Source organism: Pygocentrus nattereri, chromosome 27, assembly GCF_015220715.1.
Source record: "Pygocentrus nattereri isolate fPygNat1 chromosome 27, fPygNat1.pri, whole genome shotgun sequence".
NCBI classification, from domain to species: Eukaryota; Metazoa; Chordata; class Actinopteri; order Characiformes; family Serrasalmidae; genus Pygocentrus; species Pygocentrus nattereri.
In genome coordinates this window covers 22,347,441-22,368,996 of record NC_051237.1, presented here as the reverse complement: position 1 = coordinate 22,368,996, position 21,556 = coordinate 22,347,441, and the positions used below count along the sequence as shown (strand labels likewise).

Sequence of the window (21,556 nt, the reverse complement as noted above, 5' to 3'; positions counted from 1 at the left end):
AGTTTAACTGTATTATATGGGCATAACTGTATTAACTGTATTATAAGGAAGCGCTCTCGTTTCCACATGTAGTATTAGTGGAATAACAAGCAGTGTTATTAGAACAACCTTAATGGCGGTATTATTAGAAAAATATCCATGTAGATTTCCTTGAAAAACTGAATGGAAGCTGTAATAAAAGGTAAATACTAAACATTTAGATTTTACATTTAGCTGCTGAGGTTCCCCCACGTTAAAATAAATAAATAATGTGCTTAAAAGCCGTTTTTGACTGGAAACAAAATAAATGAAAGGTGGTCTCTAACTTTTGCACAGCACTGTAGAAAGTTGTGCATGTTATGTTGCCAAATTATGTCGTTTCAATAGTTTGATTTCTCGCTGGTAAGCAGGCAGTATTTAAAAAAAAAAAAAAGAAAAAGACATTCTTGACTCATTAACTCAGGACAAACATGGCTATACTTTATTATTATTTTTTTTTTTACAGTATTTGTATTTTATTATAAATAAATGAATGTTAATTCCAAATCAGATGATTTAAATAGTTAACCGATTAATGACACTGAAGTATAAAAGGAGATCAGACAGCAAGAACATTTACATGATGATGAAGAACCACGTGCAACAGTGGCTCCCCTGTCATCAAATCACAGCATCTGACGGACTGTTAAATCAGAACAAGGAGGGAAAACGACAGGAGTCAGGTGTTAATCGTGCAAAAAAGACCTCGAGTGCTGGAAAAAAGGGACCAAGATCATATGATAACACTATAAAACTATACACAAGCCTAAGTAAAAACCCCCAGAAACTGCCCTCGTGTTCTGATGACCGCTAGCATGCTTTCTCAGTCAGATGGGTGAACACAGCCACCAGCTTCCAGGAGAGGCACTTTAAACAATGCGAGTTCTTTAAAACAAAAGGTTTTTGGTTATAAAACTAGCTGCCGTCAAACAGTCTACTAAAATAGCACTTGGCTGTGATCTGGTGCCGTTAGATTAAGCTCAGTGTTCTCGAGTACCGTGTTTATATTGCTGTTGAAGGCAAGTGTCCGTCAGACACAGCAGCCGTTACAGTCCACGCTGGACTGGGTCTTGTGTGCAGTTTTGACCTTGGCAAAGGTCAGCGCCGCAGTGGCTGTTGTCACTGCTCTGGGTGAGGTGTGAAGTAATCGTCAGTCCTGAATATGGGGGGAATCTCTTGGTGCTGTTGTGGTGTTCTTTTGGGGCTGGCAGGTTTCTGAAAAGCAAGAAAAATTATTACTCTCTGCCATTGTTAATAATAATAATAATAATAATAATAATATACACACCAATCAGGCATAACATTCTGACCACCTCCTTGTTTCTATGCTCACTGACCATTTGATCAGCTCCGCTTACTGTATAGCTGCACTCTGTAGTTCTACAGTTACAGACTGTAGTCCATCTGTTTCTCTGATACTCTGTTACCCTGTTCTTCAGTGGTCAGGACCCCCATGGACCCTCACAGAGCAGGTACTATTTGGGTGGTGGATCATTCCCAGCACTGCAGTAACACTGATGTGGTGGTGGTGGTGTGTTAGTGTGCGTTGTGCTGGTCTGAGTGGAGTGCTGCTATATAGTAAGTGGAGCTGATAAAATGGGAAATGAGCATAGAAACAAGGAGGCGATCATAATGTTATGCCTGACTGGTTTATTATGATGCTCAAACAGTTCTAAGAACAACTGAACAAGTCATGTGATGATATTTAGCAACAGTCTACAGTACAGATACAGACAAAAGTACAACATATTCACTATATGGCCAAAAGTATGTGTTGTAGTTACTCAGTTCAGGTGTTTCAGCTCCACTAACAGGTGTGTAAAATCAAGCACATAGCCTTGTCTCCATAGACAAACACTGGCAGCAGAATGGGTCGTACTGATGAGTTTGGTGCTTTTAAATGTGCCACTGTCATTGGATGAAACCTCTGCCACAAGCCAGTATGTGAAATTTCTGCCTTGCCAGATCTGTTCCGGTCAGCTGTAAGCGCTACTATTGTGAAAAAGGAAGCATCTAGGAGTGACAACAGCACTTTTCAATTCATTCAAATTATGAACCTTTTTCGGACGTTTAAATTGCTGTGGTCAAACTGACCCCATCCATGAAGAGGTTAGTAACTTTGAAGATCACTGGAGGGTCAAGCATAATTTACACAATCGATCTACCTCTGAGAAGAGCTGCTGGGTATGTATGGTGTGAAAGACAGAAATGCGGAAGGTCAGATGGTGGTAGATTTTGCAAAGAGAATGGAAATGGCTGTGGTGAACACGTATTTTCAGAAGAGGGAAGAACACAGGGTGACATACAAGAGTGGAGGGAGGTGCACACAGGTGGATTATATCCTTAGCAGGAGATGCCACCTAAAGGAGATTGGAGATTGTAAAGTGGTGCCAGGGGAAAGTGTAGCAGGGCAGCATAGGGTGGTTGTCTGTAGAATCAGATTAGAAACAAAGAAGAGGAAGAGAGTGAAGACAGAGCCAAAGATTAGATGGTGGAAGCTGAAGGAGGAGGATGGTTGCAGGCAGTTCAGGGAAAAATTGCAACAGGCCCTTGGGGGCAGTGAGGAGCTACCTGAGGACTGGGAAACTACAGCTAAGGTGGTGAGAGAAACTGGCAAGAATGTGTTGGGTGTTTCGTCTGATCAGAGGAAAGAAGACAAGGAAAGTTGGTGGTGGAATGAGGAAGTCCAGGAGAGTATTCAGAAGAAGAAGGCAGCTAAGAAAAAGTGGGATAACCAGAGAGATGAAGGAAGTAGGCAGGAGTACCGTGAGGCTAGTCGCATAGCGAAAAGAATGGTGGCAAAGGCAAAGGCTCAGGCCTATGATGAGCTGTATGAGAGGCTGGACAGTAAAGAAGGAGTAAAGGACTTGTATCGTTTGGCTAAACAGAGAGATAGAGCTGGAAAGGATGTACAGCAGGTTAGGCTGATAAAGGATAGAGAGGGAAATGTACTAGTGAGTGAACAGATAGTGTTGAGTAGATGGAAGGAGGACTTTGAAGAACTAATGAATGAGGAAAAGGAGAGAGAGAGGAGGACAACGGGGGGAGAGAGATAGTGGATCAGGAAGTGCACAGAATTAGTAAAAGTGTAAGTGAGGGCAGCTTTAAAAAGGATGAAGAATGGAAAGGCAGTTGGTCCAGATGACATACCTGTGGAGGTATGGAGATGTTTAGGAGAGAAGGCAGTGGACTTTTTAACCAGGTTGTTTAACAAAATCCTGGAGAGTGAGAGGATGCCTAATGAGTGGAGAAGCGGTGTACTGGTCCCCATTTTTAAGAACAAGGGTGATGTGCAGAGCTGCAGTAACTACAGAGGTATAAAGTTGATGAGCCACACCATGAAGGTATGGGAAAGAGTTGTTGAAGCAAGGCTAAGGCGAAAGGTTCAGATCAGTGAGAAGCAGTTTGGTTTCATGCCCAGAAAGAGTACCACAGATGCAATCTTTGCGTTGAGAGTGCTGGTAGAGAAGTACAGAGAAGGTCAGAAGGAGTGTCTCACATTGTGTCTTTGTGGATCTAGAGAAGGCATATGATAGGGTGCCAAGAGAGGAACTGTGGTACTGTATGAGGAAGTCAGGTGTAGCTGAAAAGTATGTTAGGGTGGTGCAGGACATGTATGAGGATAGTGAGACAGTGGTGAGGTGTGCAGTTGGAGTGACAAATGGTTTCAAGGTGAAGGTGGGGTTACATCAGGGATCAGCTTTGAGCCCCTTCTTGTTTGCAAAGGTGATGGAAAGGTTGACAGATGAGGTCAGGCAGGAGGCTCCATGGACCATGATGTTTGCAGATGACCTTGTAATCTGTGGTGAGAGTAGAGAGCAGGTGGAAGAGAATCTGGAGAGGTGGAGGTTTGCACTGGAGAGGAGAGGAATGAACGTCAGTAGAGACAAGATGGAATACATGTGTGTGAATGAGAGGGAGGCAGGTAGAAAGGTGAAGATGCAAGGAGTAGAGGTCGTAAAGGTGGATGACTTCAAATATCTTGGGTCAACCATCCAGAGCAATGGACAGTGTAGAAAAGAGGTGAAGAAGAGGGTGCAGGCAGGATGGAGTGGGTGGAGACGGGTGTCAGGGCTGATGTGTGACAGAAGGATAGCAGAAAGAGTGAAAGGGAAGGTTAACAAGACAGTAGTGCGTCCTGCTATGATGTATGGTTTGGAGACTGTGGCTCTGTCTAAAAGACAGGAGGCTGAGCTGGAGGTGGCGGAGATGAAGATGCTGAGATTTTCGTTGGGAGTGACAAGGCTGGACAAGATTAGAAATGAGCAGATCAGAGGGACAGTGAAGGTGGAGCAGTTTGGAGATAAAGCCAGAGAGGCCAGGTTGAGATGGTTTGGACATGTGTTGAGGAGGAATAGTGGATATATTGGTCAAAGAATGTTGGAGATGGAGCTGCCGGGTAGAAGGAGAAGAGGTAGACCTCAGAGAACGTTTATGGATGTAGTGAAGGTGGACATGGAGATGGTTGGTGTAAAAGTAGAGGAGGCAGATGATCCGCTGTGGCGAACCCTAAAGGGAGCAGTTGAAAGAAGAAGAAGAAGAAGAAGAAGAAGAAGAAGAAGAAGAAGAAGAAGAAGAAGAAGAAGAAGAAGAAGAAGAAGAAGAAGAAGAAGAAGAAGAAGAAGAAGAAGAAGAAGAAGAAGAAGAAGAAGAAGAAGAAGAAGAAGAAGAAGAAGAAGAAGAAGAAGAAGAAGAAGAAGAAGAAGAAGAAGATCTACCTCTGAGAATGCTGCACCAGTGGTGGGCAGTAACTAAGTAAATGTAATGTTTCTGTACTTTAGTATTTTTCGTGTATCTGTACTGAAGTTTTTTCATTCTGGGCGATTTTTTCCTTTCACTCCACTACATTTCAGAGTCTAATATCCGACTTTTTCCTCCTACATTTTGAGAAATCTGTCGTTCCTTTTGGTTTCTGTGTGTATAAAAACGTAACATGTCAAAACGAAAGAAGCGCAAAGCCAGAGCACCAATCAGGGCCCAGCGGTCACTTTGTTTAGAGCTGGTTTTGACCTGTTGGTCATACCGACCCAGTGTAGCACACGGTTCAACGTCAGCGCAGCAGCGTAAAACTTTGGGAGAGTCTGTTCAACATAAATGATGAACTAACCTAACTTTGTGTAAATAGAGCACAATATAGAAATATGTCCACATATGCAGTCGAGACTGACGCGGCTTTATTCTGAATTTCTACAAACACCGTTTCATTTTATAGTAAATTAGTTTGGGCTGGTTTATGTTTATGAACAGACGCCTACAGATCAACATAGTAAAGGAGCTCATCTGTGATCCTGAGTTTAAAGCCAGTTTTTATTCAACTTAAACTTGGAACTAAGTTGTAAATAAATCTGAAACTGAAACTTTGCTTGTGTGTAAAAAGTGATTTCAGAGCCACTCGGTTCTCCCTGATGGAAACTGTTTACCTTCAGTGTTTTGTGCTTCTGATCATTTTAATAGACGTCAGCGTCACTAATTAATGACGTTCTATTAAAAGACTGGTTTACCAAGAGAGACGCTGGAGGACTTTCACCTGAAATGAGTTCATGAAGCCAGTCTGGTTATAAAAATGATAACAGGACATCAGAGCCAGAATTACTCTTTTAGTACTTTTACTTTATACTTAAGTACATTTGAAGGCAAATACTTTAGTACTTTTACTCAAGTGGAGGTCTAAAGGGAGGAACTTCTACTTTTACTGGAGGAATATTTTACCTTGGGTGTCTCTACTTTAACTCAAGTACATGGTTTGTGTATTTCGTCCACCGCTGTGCTGCACATAGTTTTTGCACCAGTACACTTGTGTCTCCAGTTTATTCTGTATTCATTGTCTATTGTTTCAGTACTTGTTGTCCTTGTCTTAACTTTTAGGCAGTAGAGAAGTAGTCTGAATGCATGTCATACTGTACCCCTGTATATGCAGAAAAAACAAAGTTGATTTGAACAGAATTATTTAACAACTCAACACAGTTTGAGGCCTGCAGCTTGTACGATGCTAACCGGTGGGCTATAAGCTTCTATTACTCGTTAGCTACATAAGCTTTGTAGCTCCAGTGCGAATGTAAGAAAGGAAGAATCTCTGACTCTTAAATACATATTTTAAGCTTTACAGAGTGACTCAGCAGTGCACACGCATCATGTTAAGCCTGTTTTTTTTTCTTGACTCAGTAATGCTACTTTCACTTTTAACAAATAAATAGGGCAGCTTTAACCATGTGCAGGATGTAATCTGGGCGGCACAGTGGCGCGGTGCCTAGTGCTGTTGCCTCACAGCGACGAGGGCCTGGATTCAATTCCCCGCCCGGGTGACCGGGGTCCTCTTTGTGTGGAGTTTGCATGTTCTCCCCGTGTCTGTGTGGGTTTCCTCCGGGTTCTCCGGTTTCCTCCCACAGTCCAAAGACATGCAGTCAGGCCAATTGGACATGCTGAATTGCCCCTGTGAGTGTCTGTCTGTCTGCCCTGTCCAGGGTGTATCCTGCCTTCTGCCCGATGACTGCTGGGATAGGCTCCAGCAACCCCCCCCCCCGCGACCCTGACGGAGAAGTGGCTTGGAAGATGGATGGCTGGAATGATGTAATCTCATGGAAATAGTATTTTAGGCCTATTAAGCCACTGTGTCTTGCTTCTCTCTTTCAGATGAACGTTTAAGGCCTGCTCAGCGCCACAGAACACATTTCCAAATCATTGTAGCCCAAGGTCGGAAAGTGGAACACAAGGAATGTGGACAAACAGCTCCAGCAGGAAGAGGAAAAAATGAGACTGGAAGTGCAAGGGGATACAGGGAGGGGCTGAACATGTTGCAAAGCAGTAACTGAATTTCGCTTCAAGGAAACTCGCTTTGTCTGTTCCGTAGAGAAGATCCTGAATTTCCAGCTCAAATAACATCCAAGAAAGAAAGAGAGTCTCCTCATAATACACCGTGAATCAGTGCCAGGCTAATGACAGATGTGAAACTTTCCCTTATGTATGTGAAACTCTCACTACATGAAAACAGGACGTGGTGAATTTCATGAGCGTTTGTATTGTTTAAATGGGAAATCCGTTCAAAACGTCAGCAGATTCTGATCACCCAGACATAAACGAACTCATTCAGAGTGGTTTCATGGGAAATCGATTACTGAAGAGAAACTACCTGAGTGACGTCTTTACAGTGGTGGTGATAGGAGCCAGGGGTCGCCATGACAACACACATGTGGCCGTTTTATTTACTATAAAAGCCACCAGTCAACCTTCACGTTTCTTCTGAGGTTTTATATGTAATGCTGATGATGGTAAAATAGTTTCTATACTAAAATAAGTTTTTTTTTTGGGAACATCCTACATGTACCTTTCTGCCATGAATGTATTCAAAAATTCATTTAAGGCCAAAAAATCTCTCTCCAAACTACAGTAAGACAATGCCTCAGACACCAGGCAGCGCATTTATTTAATGTCATTACTTTCCATGAGGGAGCTTTTAGAGGTGGACTGTGAAGATTTCTGACTCCACGTTTCTCTAGAACGGAGCGTTTCACTCCAAACCGCTCTGAATGACTGCTGTTTACATCTGAATGATTTAGTTATACAGAAATTTAGAAAACGAGTTTAATTCCCATTTAACTGATAACATACTGAACTAAGAGGTTCATACCTCATTGTAATCAGAAGGCTTATGCTTAAATGCTTGAAAACTAATCCTAAATCAAGTAGTGAATATATAAGAACATTTTTTTTACACGTCCCTGTAAAAATTGATTCGAGCAGCCAATGTTGGGGCCAAGGTCTATCCCCTCCGACCCCAGGCCTCCAACATACTTATTCATAGTATTATTATGGTAGGAATCTTTAAATACCAGCGAAACACTTTCAGTAATAACTGTTTTAAGTCCAAGTTCTCAAAAGATGTCAAAAAGGAAAGAAAGAGTCTTCAGATGCTGAGTTTGTGGAAGAGGGAATAAGGCTTCTTCTTTATTTCAGCATCAGGCGGCACAGGATCGTGAGAGATCCAACTGTGCAAACAGTTTATACCATTTATCTGGGGTGATGTGATCCCCCCCCCAACTTCTCAAACTTAGATACTAGCTTATTCTCTAATAGGTGCATCTCTTTGTCCGTCAATTTGGCCATCGCTCAATGAGCTCACTCCTAACAACTGGTTTTGACCGGTTTTTACCAGCCTGCTTTACCTCCCAAGGTCAACTTGTACCTCTTTTCACTGGTTCAGTAAGTGCACACAGGCCTGCCTTTGAAACCAGAGGCTTTCCAGTGTCTAGAATCTCCTACGCAGACAGACTAAGGCCTTCCCTGTAAGCCAATACTACCTATTTGGTTATTGATTACAACATCTAATCTATTTGATTAATGAGTAAGGGAACATTTATTTAAAATCTCCATCACCAACACATTCCCAGCATAAGTAGATCTCCGTCAAGCCGTTTAGAAAAGCAGCCTAGGTGGCTCCTCATGAAGCTGCTTGAGAGAACGCCTTGAAAGAATATAAGATAGGAGATTTAACACGTTTCCTGGCCTAATTCCGTATGTTTTGTCCAAACTTTTGACTGGCACTTAAGCTGAAAAGTAGTTTGTGAATGAGTTCTTGTTCTATTTGATGTAAAATAAATAAATAAATAAATAAAAAGTTCACAACCACATAAAACAAATTCAAAGTTTTACAGGCTCCAGCTTTCCCTGCGTTTCCTCTGACGCTGGATGGTCAGCTCCGACTCATCCTGGAGATACTGGATATTGTAGCACACAGTTCCACTGCTCCACAGCCTAATGCTGGGGGGGCTTTGTACCCCTGTAGCCCACACTTGGCATTGGGCATGGTGACCTCAGGTTCATGTACAGCAGCTCTTGAGTGCCCCATTGTATCAGTCAATGGATGTGTTTATATGCACTCAATAATCCAATCATAATCAGATTTATGCAGCTATCGGTTTATTCAAATGGCCAAGTAAACAGGACACTCCGACTTCTTATATTGATTAAGACATCTGATTAAGAAATTCCATAAAGAGAGCTGGATTTTAGCTCTGTAGTCCGATTTCTCGGCGTGCGTCAACTCTCGCTCCGATTTCTCGGCGTGCGTCAACTCTCGCTCTGATTTCTCGGCGTGCGTCAACTCTCGCTCCGATTTCTCGGCGTGCGTCAACTCTCGCTCCGATTTCTTTCGGGTTTGTCAGTCTGCGCATGTGAGAAACAGACTGCAGTACCAGAAGTAAGTGAGCAGCGTCGCTGCACTTTTAGAGCGAAATACATCACAAAAAGACTGAAATATTCTTCATCGTCTAGACGATGCATGTTCATATTTGCAGGTAAATTGGTGCCATGTCTTAATAAAAAATAAACAAATAAAAAAAGCCACAGCATGAAGTTTGAGTTTTACAACACGTTTACATCACGACCTCTTCCGTGAGTTTACTGGCTGGTTCCAAAGCAGAAATCTGATTACCGTCTGACTCTAAACCTGGACTTCTCCCATCATCTGATTACTCAAGTGCATGTAAACGTGTTGATTAGATTCCTGACAAAATCTGACGTTTTGCCGATTATTAAGTTCATGTAAAACACACTCAATGTTTCTGTATGGAGATCATACACGCTGAACACCTGCGCCAGCAATGGGTGACCTTGGAGAAGCTGAATTCACTCCACAGAAAGCCTGTCTGGATATTTTTGTGCTTACAGCTGGAACACAAGCAGCTTCAGAACGTTTTCAGACAGAACCTTTATATCGCCCACGTCCTAATGTTCCCCAGAACCTGCAGCTCTCAGTGACTGTAGGTGTCACAGACAAGGTGGCAGGGCTTCCACTCAGAACTAAACCTGAATAAAGTGCGACATTTCCTCATGTTTCTGTAGCCGTCCGCGTCCCCCAGACCGGTTTACAGCAGGCGTGTCTGCCTCACTGCAGCACTCAGTGTTTTCATTTAACACGCGTGATTCAACTTACCGGCTCATTACCGAACACCTCATGACTCGAGTTACAGCAGAGAAGAGGCGGAAGAAAAGGGGGAGGAAATGTCCCGGGAGGACAGCGGGGACTTTGACTCGCTGCTCTCTGCCGTTTTCATTTTGTGTTGAGTTTTAATTTTATTTCCACTGCATATCAACACTATTCCTGCAGTTAATTCAGCGCACCTGATCCACAGATACACGCAAAAGTTTTGGCACCCCCCATCGAAGGACACGTTTTACTGAGGTTAATTTAAAGGCGCCCGTTGTTTTTTCTGAAGCGAACGCAGACGCGTTTCTGGTCTCAGCAGCTGCCCGTAAAGCTGCCTTTACTATCACCATCTTGACTTTCGTGCCATAGCAGTGCCTCCGTCCCGTCACCTGTCTGGGTTCCTGTGTGCTGTGGTACAGAAGTCGGTTTACACGGTACTGCACACGGCGTCTGATCCAACGTGCTGGATCAAACAGTAAAGGTAGAGGATAAATCATGGAATGAAACTGAATAAAAAAGCAGTTGTGTGTGAAATCCCGACGCTGGTGAAGCTGGTAAGATTCTTTCTCTATAGACGGTAATGCCGTTAACATCTGTTTGTTTCCCATGTTCTGTTGGTTGGAAACCACAACATCGCTAAAAGGGTGTGTTGACATTGTTCTTCTAGACAAACGAGTTCATTTTACTCTCTACCAGGCAGTACCAGAGTTTCTTGTTCCTTGGCATTTTCCCAGCATTCCTCGCCAGAGCGATAGTCTGTCTATGTTATAATCTCTCCAACCAGAAAAGTATGTAAACATTTTTTTTAACCTTATGTTCATATACAAAATAAACACTGCCTGGTCAGATGACATTCTGTTGATTTTTCTAAGTGAAAAAGTCTCTGAAACGTCCTTTACAGGGAAGAAACTCACATTTATCTGAAAATGTTTGCGCACACTTTCTATTCCCTGGCTAAAATGAGTGTTGGGCATATCGGAAGATTTGGCACACATTAAACGTTTGCACAGGCCACAAATTGTTTTATTTTTTCCCCTCTGTGTTAAATCCAGCAAATAAACTGTAACTGCGAATTAAAATGTGCAGAAGTGTTCTTACTTACTTTCACTTAGAAAAAGCATTGAAACGTCTCGTTTGATGAGGGGCGCCAAAAGACTGTACAATAGGAATGGTTAAGCAAATGCGAAGCAGTTTAAAAATAATATGAGAGGAAAAAAGCGTGATAATTAGCTTGATATTGCTGATTTAAATCATCGTGATTTATAATCTCCGTTATCAGCGCCGCACCGCCCGAGCGCGCTGTCCCACTGGAACATGTGCTTCACCAGCGTCGGGATTTCACACAAAACTGCTTTTTATTCAGTTTCATTCCATGATTTATCCTCTACCTTTACTGTTTGATCCAGCACGTTGGATCAGACGCCGTGTGCAGTACCGTGTAAACCGACTTCTGTACCACAGCACACAGGAACCCAGACAGGTGACGGGACGGAGGCACTGCTATGGCACGAAAGTCAAGATGGTGATAGTAAAGGCAGCTTTACGGGCAGCTGCTGAGACCAGAAACGCGTCTGCGTTCGCTTCAGAAAAAACAACGGGCGCCTTTAAATTAACCTCAGTAAAACGTGTCCTTCGATGGGGGGTGCCAAAACTTTTGCGTGTATCTGTGGATCAGGTGCGCTGAATTAACTGCAGGAATAGTGTTGATATGCAGTGGAAATAAAATTAAAACTCAACACAAAATGAAAACGGCAGAGAGCAGCGAGTCAAAGTCCCCGCTGTCCTCCCGGGACATTTCCTCCCCCTTTTCTTCCGCCTCTTCTCTGCTGTAACTCGAGTCATGAGGTGTTCGGTAATGAGCCGGTAAGTTGAATCACGCGTGTTAAATGAAAACACTGAGTGCTGCAGTGAGGCAGACAGGCCTGCTGTAAACCGGTCTGGGGGACGCGGACGGCTACAGAAACATGAGGAAATGTCGCACTTTATTCAGGTTTAGTTCTGAGTGGAAGCCCTGCCACCTTGTCTGTGACACCTACAGTCACTGAGAGCTGCAGGTTCTGGGGAACATTAGCACGTGGGCGATATAAAGGTTCTGTCTGAAAACGTTCCAAAGCTGCTTGTGTTCCAGCTGTATGCACAAAAATATCCAGACAGGCTTTTTTTAATCAGGGAGAATGTGAGCTATAGCGTAAAGCTTGGTATCACCTGTATGTGGTACGTCGTATCTGTACTTGGATCATGATGACATTGTTTATCGTGACAGCTCTGCAGGCAATAGTTCTTCGTCTAAATTTACATCATCGTCTAAGCTCAAGCACAGATAATAGACAGCCATATTAAGGGAACAGCTTCAGCCTAAAATAGTTCACTTTGAAGTCAACCAGAAACCAGACTTTTTCGCATTAAAGGGCCCAGACTGTAGAAAACTGTCATTCTTTGACACAAGTGTTTGAAATGGTATGTAAAATAGTTAAATTAAAAAAAAAAAAAAAAAAAAACATTAACTCTTCACTCCGTACAGCCCACATACAGAAACGAAGCTGTAAAAACAGCCTGTTTTTAATTGTTTTTGTGATGTCACAAAAACTAAGACAAACATAAATCCATATAAATTCTGCCATTAAGCAGTTCAGCCCCACCCACTGACACTGAATTTATAAGAATTGTTTCAGCTTTTTTGAAATAAGGCACAAAACAGGGCAGCCAATTAGCACAGAACTCATTTGCATACATCAGTCTAAAAGGCACAGCAGGAAAACCAGCCTGTTTAGTTCTAAGGAATAAAGAGAAGTTGGGGTGGAGAATGGTCAGGTAAAAATGAATGATGACTGTTTTTGTGGATTTACCCACATAATCACCAGAAAATGTCTTTAGCGCCTCCGAAACATCTGATTTGTGATGAACACACCAGCAAGCGGGGATAAATAAAACCCATCGGTTATATCATGTTTGAGTCCCACCCAACGCTAAGCTGGCTCAGAGACCCTCCCCGACACAGTGCTTCAGTCACGTCTTCTATTGGCATCATTCCTCTGATATTACTTACGTTTAAAAATCCAGGGACGCTCCGGAAAATCTTTTTGAAAGCACCCGGCAGGGTCTTCACTTCACCTTCTGCTTGGGTAACCTGCTCCTCCATGGCGCTCACATTGGCTGCGACCATCTTGACAAAAGCCTTGAGACAATGTGGCAAACATACAAAACAATACAGTTAAACTACAGGACGGCACAGAGCAGTTCACTATGTGAACATTCTAACTCCCCCCCGCCCACACTCGCCAGCGAACCCCCCCTCACGCTCGCCAGCGAACCCCCCCTCACGCTCGCCAGCGAACCCCCCCCACGCTCGCCAGCGAACCCCCTCACGCTCGCCAGCGAACTCCTCACACTCGACAGCGAACCCTCTCACGGGTTTGACGGCAAGTGCGAGGGTTTGATAGTGAGTGTGATAGTGAGTGTGAGAGTTTGATAGTGAGTGTGAGAGAGTTTGATAGTGAGTATAAGAGTTTGATAGTGAGTGTAAGAGTTTGATAGTGAGTGCGAGAGGGTATGATAGTGAGGGTGAGAGTTTGATAGTGAGTGTGAGAGAGGTTGATTGTGAGTGTGAGAGTTTGATAGTGAGTGTGAGAGTTTGATAGTGAGTGTAAGAGTTTGATAGTGAGTGCGAGAGGGTATGATAGTGAGGGTGAGAGGTTGATAGTGAGTGTGAGAGAGGTTGATAGTGAGTGTGAGAGAGTTTGATAGTGAGGGTGAGAGAGTTTGATAGTGAGGGTGAGAGAGTTTGATAGTGAGGGTGAGGGGTCTGATAGTGAGGGTGAGAGAGTTTGACAGTGAGGGTAAGAAAGTTTGATAGCGAGTGTGAGAGTTTGATAGTGAGTGTGAGGTTTCTGATAGTGAGTGTGTGAGAGTTTGTTAGTGAGTGTGAGGGGTCTGATAGTGAGTGTGAAAGAGTTTGTTAGTGAGTGTGAGGGGTCTGATAGTGAGTGTGAGAGAGTTTGATAGTGAGGGTAAGAAAGTTTGATAGCGAGTGTGAGAGTTTGATAGTGAGTGTGAGGTTTCTGATAGTGAGTGTGTGAGAGTTTGTTAGTGAGTGTGAGGGGTCTGATAGTGAGTGTGAGAGAGGTTGATAGTGAGTGTGAGAGTTTGATAGTGAGTGTGAGAGTTTGATAGTGAGTGTAAGAGTTTGATAGTGAGTGCGAGAGGGTTTGATAGTGAGGGTGAGAGAGTTTGATAGTGAGGGTGAGGGGTCTGATAGTGAGGGTGAGAGAGTTTGACAGTGAGGGTAAGAAAGTTTGATAGCGAGTGTGAGAGTTTGATAGTGAGTGTGAGGTTTCTGATAGTGAGTGTGTGAGAGTTTGTTAGTGAGTGTGAGGGGTCTGATAGTGAGTGTGAGAGAGTTTGTTAGTGAGTGTGAGGGGTCTGATAGTGAGTGTGAGAGAGTTTGATAGTGAGGGTAAGAAAGTTTGATAGCGAGTGTGAGAGTTTGATAGTGAGTGTGAGGTTTCTGATAGTGAGTGTGTGAGAGTTTGTTAGTGAGTGTGAGGGGTCTGATAGTGAGTGTGAGAGAGTTTGTTAGTGAGTGTGAGGGGTCTGATAGTGAGTGTGAGAGAGTTTGATAGTGAGGGTAAGAAAGTTTGATAGCGAGTGTGAGAGTTTGATAGTGAGGGTAAGAAAGTTTGATAGCGAGTGTGAGAGTTTGATAGTGAGGGTAAGAAAGTTTGATAGCGAGTGTGAGAGTTTGATAGTGAGGGTAAGAAAGTTTGATAGCGAGTGTGAGAGTTTGATAGTGAGGGTAAGAAAGTTTGATAGCGAGTGTGAGAGTTTGACAGTGAGGGTGAGAAAGTTTGATAGGGAGTGTGAGAGTTTGAGAGTGAGTGCGAGAGGTCTTATAGCGAGCGCGAGAGAGGTTGATAGTGAGTGTGAGAGTTTGATAGTGAGGGTGAGAGAGTTTGATAGTGAGGGTGAGGGGTCTGATAGTGAGGGTGAGAGAGTTTGTTAGTGAGTGTGAGGGGTCTGATAGTGAGTGTGAGAGAGTTTGATAGTGAGGGTAAGAAAGTTTGATAGCGAGTGTGAGAGTTTGACAGTGAGGGTGAGAAAGTTTGATAGGGAGTGTGAGAGTTTGATAGTGAGTGCGAGAGGTCTTATAGCGAGTGCAAGAGGTCTTATAGCGAGCGCAAGAGAGTTTGATAGTGAGTGCGAGAGGTCTTATAGCGAGTGCAAGAGGTCTCATAGCGAGTGCAAGAGGTCTCATAGCGAGTGCAAGAGGTCTCATAGCGAGTGCAAGAGGTCTTATAGCGAGTGCAAGAGGTGTTATAGAGAGCGCAAGAGAGTTTGATAGTGAGTACGAGAGGTCTTATAGCGAGTGCGAGAGTTTGATAGTGAGTACGAGAGGTCTTATAGCGAGTGCGAGAGTTTGATAGTGAGTGCAAGAGGCCTTATAGTGAGTGTGTGAGAGTTTGATAGTGAGTGTGAGAGTTTGATAGTGAGTGTAAGAGTTTGATAGTGAGTGCGAGAGGGTTTGATAGTGAGGGTGAGAGAGTTTGATAGTGAGGGTGAGGGGTCTGATAGTGAGGGTGAGAGAGTTTGACAGTGAGGGTAAGAAAGTTTGATAGAGAGTGTGAGAGTTTGATAGTGAGTGTGAGGTTTCTGATAGTGAGTGTGTGAGAGTTTGTTAGTGAGTGTGAGGGGTCTGATAGTGAGTGTGAGAGAGTTTGTTAGTGAGTGTGAGGGGTCTGATAGTGAGTGTGAGAGAGTTTGATAGTGAGGGTAAGAAAGTTTGATAGCGAGTGTGAGAGTTTGATAGTGAGTGTGAGGTTTCTGATAGTGAGTGTGTGAGAGTTTGTTAGTGAGTGTGAGGGGTCTGATAGTGAGTGTGAGAGAGTTTGTTAGTGAGTGTGAGGGGTCTGATAGTGAGTGTGAGAGAGTTTGATAGTGAGGGTAAGAAAGTTTGATAGCGAGTGTGAGAGTTTGATAGTGAGGGTAAGAAAGTTTGATAGCGAGTGTGAGAGTTTGATAGTGAGGGTAAGAAAGTTTGATAGCGAGTGTGAGAGTTTGATAGTGAGGGTAAGAAAGTTTGATAGCGAGTGTGAGAGTTTGACAGTGAGGGTGAGAAAGTTTGATAGGGAGTGTGAGAGTTTGAGAGTGAGTGCGAGAGGTCTTATAGCGAGCGCGAGAGAGGTTGATAGTGAGTGTGAGAGTTTGATAGTGAGGGTGAGAGAGTTTGATAGTGAGGGTGAGGGGTCTGATAGTGAGGGTGAGAGAGTTTGTTAGTGAGTGTGAGGGGTCTGATAGTGAGTGTGAGAGAGTTTGATAGTGAGGGTAAGAAAGTTTGATAGCGAGTGTGAGAGTTTGACAGTGAGGGTGAGAAAGTTTGATAGGGAGTGTGAGAGTTTGATAGTGAGTGCGAGAGGTCTTATAGCGAGTGCAAGAGGTCTTATAGCGAGCGCAAGAGAGTTTGATAGTGAGTGCGAGAGGTCTTATAGCGAGTGCAAGAGGTCTCATAGCGAGTGCAAGAGGTCTCATAGCGAGTGCAAGAGGTCTCATAGCGAGTGCAAGAGGTCTCATAGCGAGTGCAAGAGGTCTCATAGCGAGTGCAAGAGGTCTTATAGCGAGTGCGAGAAGTGTTATAGAGAGCGCAAGAGAGTTTGATAGTGAGTACGAGAGGTCTTATAGCGAGTGCGAGAGTTTGATAGTGAGTGCAAGAGGCCTTATAGTGAGTGTGTGAGAGTTTGATAGTGAGTGCGAGAGGTCGTATAGCGAGTGCAAGAGTTTGATAGTGAGTGCAAGAGGCCTTATAGCGAGTGCGAGAGTTTGATAGCGAGAGCGAGAGGTCTTATAGCGAGTGCGAGAGAGTTTGATAGTGAGTGTGAGAGGTCTTATAGTGAGTGCGACAGAGTTTGATAGTGAGTGCAAGAGGTCTTATAGCGAGGGCGAGAGTTTCATAGTGAGTGCGAGAGAGTTTGATAGTGAGTGCAAGAGGTCGTATAGCGAGTGCAAGAGTTTGATAGTGAGTGCAAGAGGCCTTATAGCGAGTGCGAGAGAGTTTGATAGTGAGTGCGAGAGGTCTTATAGCGAGTGCGAGAGAGTTTGATAGCGAGTGCGAGAGGTCTTATAGCGAGTGCGAGAGGTCTTATAGCGAGTGCGAGAGAGTTTGATAGTGAGTGCAAGAGGTCTTATAGCGAGGGCGAGAGTTTCATAGTGAGTGCGAGAGAGTTTCATAGTGAGTGCGAGAGGTCGTATAGCGAGTGCAAGAGTTTGATAGTGAGTGCAAGAGGCCTTATAGCGAGTGCGAGAGAGTTTGATAGTAAGTGAGAGGTTTAATAGAGTGCGTTAGAGGTTCAATAGCGCGTTTGAGAGCCAAGTTAGAATTTCACAATATATTTTGTATATATTTCACAATGCCCACCCTCTTCTGTACAAACTGATGATTACTGTTGTTTATAATAATACCTCCAACTTATCAATTTTTCTGTAAATCTCTCTCATGTCTTCTGCTTTTCGGTGAATCTGAGGCAGGTTGGTGTTCACTATCTGAGAGGTGTCGTTGCGAATCTGTTAAAAAAGGGAAAGAAACGTAAATCAAGTGGTCAAAAAATGTCAGATAACTCATTTTTTACCAACGTTTGTTGTCATTAATTATTAATAATTAACATTAATTGTATGAATTATATATTAAATATTATACAACCCCAATTCCAATGAAGTTGGGACGTTGCGTAAAACATAAATAAAAACAGAATACGATGATTTGCAAATCCTTTTCAACCTATTTTCAATTGATTACACTACAAAGACAAGATATTTAATGTTCAAACGGATAAACTTTGCTGTTTTTTGCAAATATTCACTCATTTTGAATGTAACATTATACATTAATATTCATTTTAATACTAGGATTACAATCATACACATCAAAAGGTGAAAGGAAAACAAGGTTTACCATGTCCAGCATCCCCACAAACTCATCCACTCGAGTCAGCATTTCTTCCAGACTCTTCTCCAGACACAGGATCTGCAACGTTAATCACATCACTTTGGTTCTCCTGCATTGGATCTTGAATACTCTGCATTGTACGTATGCAAAAGTCTGGGTGGCCCTGGTCAAACGACACACTTCTGCACGTTTTAATGCACAATCACTTTTCATTTGCTGAACTTAACACATAAAATGTGGCCTGTGCAAAAGCTATGGCCTTTTTTATATTGAATAATATACTTGTAATATAGTTGTACAAGAGATCTAGAGTTAAAAAGGGCTAGTTTTATGGTCTTAGACGCAGACTCCTGAGCTGATAGGAGCTGACGGGCAATCAGCTGCAGACTGGATAAGACTATCCCGCTGTTTTGAGTGACCTTGCTTTTGTGCTACCAGTCACAACGGAGATTCTAGAGGGCACTGCATGCAAACTTTAGTTTGGCCACGTCAGTCGCAGGGATCCCATATCAGCTTTTTTCCCCTCTCACTGTTGACAATTGAAGACTGCAGGGCTTGTCACTGGGGCAGTGGCCAGTTGGCAGACAAGGCCGTAGAGGCCGAGCCGGTGTGCTGGCTCATGGGAGTACAGAAGTCTGTCACCTTTTAAGCCAGTTCAGTGTTAAAGAGCGCGGTGTGAGATCTTTCTTACCCACTGATATATGGCTCTAGAACGAGTCTCCTTACTGCAAGGATGGTACTGACCATCACCATCTCTCCTCTCCTGTTAATATAGGCTGTGCAATATATCACAACTATTACTGTAATGACACTTTCACTGCACTTTAGACTGTAAACACTGCTGATATTCATAGTTATGTTTATATTCATTGTGTTGTAACTGCCTCATACCACTTAGTGCAATACCTGCTTTCATATGAATACAACAAGTCTGTCTTATATGCTACGTAAATATACTAAATATTCTATATACACACTTTTATTCCTACCCTTTCATATTTTACTTTGTGTCTTTTTCTATTTCTGCCTATTTTATGTTCTTCTTCTGTTCTTTCTGCCTAATATATGTAAGTTTATGTGTAATTATATGTCTTGGAATTGTGTGTGTGTCTCTCTCCCTCCCTCCCTCCCTCCCTAAATTGTGCACTAATAAAATGCTAAGTTTAATTTTTTTTCCCTTAGAAAATCCATAAAACATGTCATGTGACCAGGGTGGCCTATGGCTGTATGTAGTGTTGTATGTCTGTTACTTTTGTGCTGTCAAAGCTGTTAATGCTTGAATAAACAAAATTTATAGAATATTAATTAATAATTACACTATATTACACAATATTTTTTATATCTATGTGTGTGTGTAATAATTATTTATATATATTTAGTGTGTTTGTTTAACCATTTCCAAGCCTCTCCTCGAGGAAGCCCAGTATTATATGTAGTTAAAAAGCAGCTCCTGGTTTGACCAATCAGTGCTCAGTAAATTGAGCTCATGATGTAATTGATGATATTAACGAGTCTCTGTGGCGGCTGTGAAGGTGTCCAGGAAAAATATGGACCCAAGAAATTCTTGTTACTTTTTATTGTTTTTCTGTTTATTTGAATTATGAATACGACTTTATTCTAATGTATATTGTGATAAACTCACTGCTGAGGTCAATTGTTTAAAAAATAGCTTAGATGTCTAAAACTTTCACACAGTGTTGTGTGTGTGTGTGTGTATATATATATATATATATATATATATATATATATATATATATATATATATGAATGTATATATGTGTGTGTAAAGTGTCAAATAATGCTCATATATGCATAAGGTATGGACTGTGTGTGTGTGTGTGTGTGTGTGTGTGTATATATCTGATAACAGGGTTTCAGGTGAGTGCAGTGCAGTCATAACTGTTGCTATTACGATTGTCTTCTGCTTCTGAATATTAAGTCGTCAGGGATCAAACATTAGATTTCCGAATGGGGCCGGCTTTGGGAATCACTGCTGTCCGTGATAAACTAATTCCACAGTAAACGCACACTGAGCGGGTCGTGTTCACAGAAGTCCTGAGAGGCTCTGAGGGAGTTTTCTGAACGGTCATCTTGAGATCACCACTTAACTGTGACCTCAAGATAACAAATGTTGTTTTCTCAACATTCAATTTATTTTTCTTGCGATCATCAAGTTATCTCGAGAAAACCAATTGTTATAATGAGATCACGAGTCATGATCACGAGAAAACAAATATCTTGAAATCTTGTCTTGCAAGACAAATAACTTGTGATCTCGAGAAAACAGTTATCGAGATCAAAACGCAAATTTGTGAAGTTGAGATCTCGAGAAAACATTTGTCGTCTTGAGATCAAAAGACAAATAACTCATGATCTCAAGAAAACATTTTTCTTAAGATCAAGAACCAAATGTCATGATCTCGAGAAAACAACTTTTGTTATCTTAAGATCCCAAAACAAATAAGTAGTGGTCTCAAGATAACAGTCCAGGACATTATAACACCTCACGGCCTCTCTGGACTTCCGTTTTATCAGCGTGAGCTGTAATCAAAGCAGTAAACTGAGTAACTCCGCACACGACCCGCGGCGGCAGTCCTCCTCCTCCTCCTCCTCCTCACCTCCTCTCCAGCGTTTGCGCGGATGTATGTGGAGTAGCTGAGCGCCGTGCGCTTCAGCATCTCCTCGTCCTGCTCGTTTGGTTCCAGGGCTGCCTGCGGCTCCAGCGCCGCGCTGGGCCCGAAGCTGGGGCTCTGCGGGACGGCTGGGCCAAAGCTGGGGCTCTGGGACACGTTCCCCCCGAAGCTGGGGCTCTGGGACACGGCCCCGCTACTCAGGGCCTCGCTGGCCATCGACAGGCTGCTGGCGCTCAGGGACACCACGCCGCTATCCCTGCTGACCTCCGCGCTGGACTCCTCCAGCGGAGACAGCGCCGCTCCCCTCTCATAGCGCGGCTCCATGGCCATGAACACCGTCAAACGCCCCTCACGGCTCGGCTGCGTAGCGTGTCAGACGCGGAACCCTCGCTGCTCGAGTCCCGACAGACTCAGATGTTTACCTCCCTCATCATATGACTCTCTACGGCTCCCCGCGAGGGCCAAGCAGAGCGCAGCGCAGCGAAGGCTGAAGGGGAACTCCACCGGCTTTTCTGAATTTCTCCAGGATTGAAGGGTTGAGCTGCGAACGGTCGTTCAGAGCGGTTTGGTGTGAAATGCTCCGTTTTAGAGAGACTTTTTAGAGACGTTCGCAGCGGTGGTGATAGGAACCAAACGTCTGAAGAGTTTCATGCCTCTGAAAGACGAGAAATTGGTTAGACACGTGATGTTTTGTTAGTTTTGTGATAAACTTTTGGCTTAAAATGTATTTCAACCCATTCATGGCGGAGGGATACATGCAGGGCGTTGGCAAGGCAAATTAGTCCCCAATTAAAATTTTTTTTTTTCAGATTTATCACTATTTTACCATCATCAACATTACATATTAAACTCAGAAGACTCGTGTGGGTTCTCTGGTGGTTCTGGATGGTAAATAAAATGTCTGGTCCCCATCACCACCACTGTGAAGACTTGTGAGCCCGTAAGTTTCTCTACAGGGAACCATTTCACACCAAACCAGAATGAATGGCTGAATTATTCAGAATTTTATGAAAAATTGGTGGAATTCCCCTTTAAGTTACTCCCGGGTCC

The 21,556-nt window shown here is 43.2% G+C and overlaps 1 protein-coding gene across 1 annotated transcript; it reads right to left on the bottom strand.

Moving 5' to 3' along the window:
- Positions 1 to 456: 456 nt before the first annotated feature.
- bloc1s4 (biogenesis of lysosomal organelles complex-1, subunit 4, cappuccino) lies at positions 457 to 20,979 on the bottom strand. Its single transcript, XM_017681703.2, has 5 exons — positions 20,492 to 20,979; positions 17,880 to 17,951; positions 17,390 to 17,491; positions 12,987 to 13,115; positions 457 to 1,233 (listed from the first exon to the last, which is right to left on the bottom strand). The coding sequence occupies exons 1-5, from the start codon at positions 20,834 to 20,836 to the stop codon at positions 1,138 to 1,140; spliced, it is 744 nt and encodes a 247-aa protein (XP_017537192.2). The 5' UTR covers positions 20,837 to 20,979; the 3' UTR covers positions 457 to 1,137.
- Positions 20,980 to 21,556: the final 577 nt, after the last annotated feature.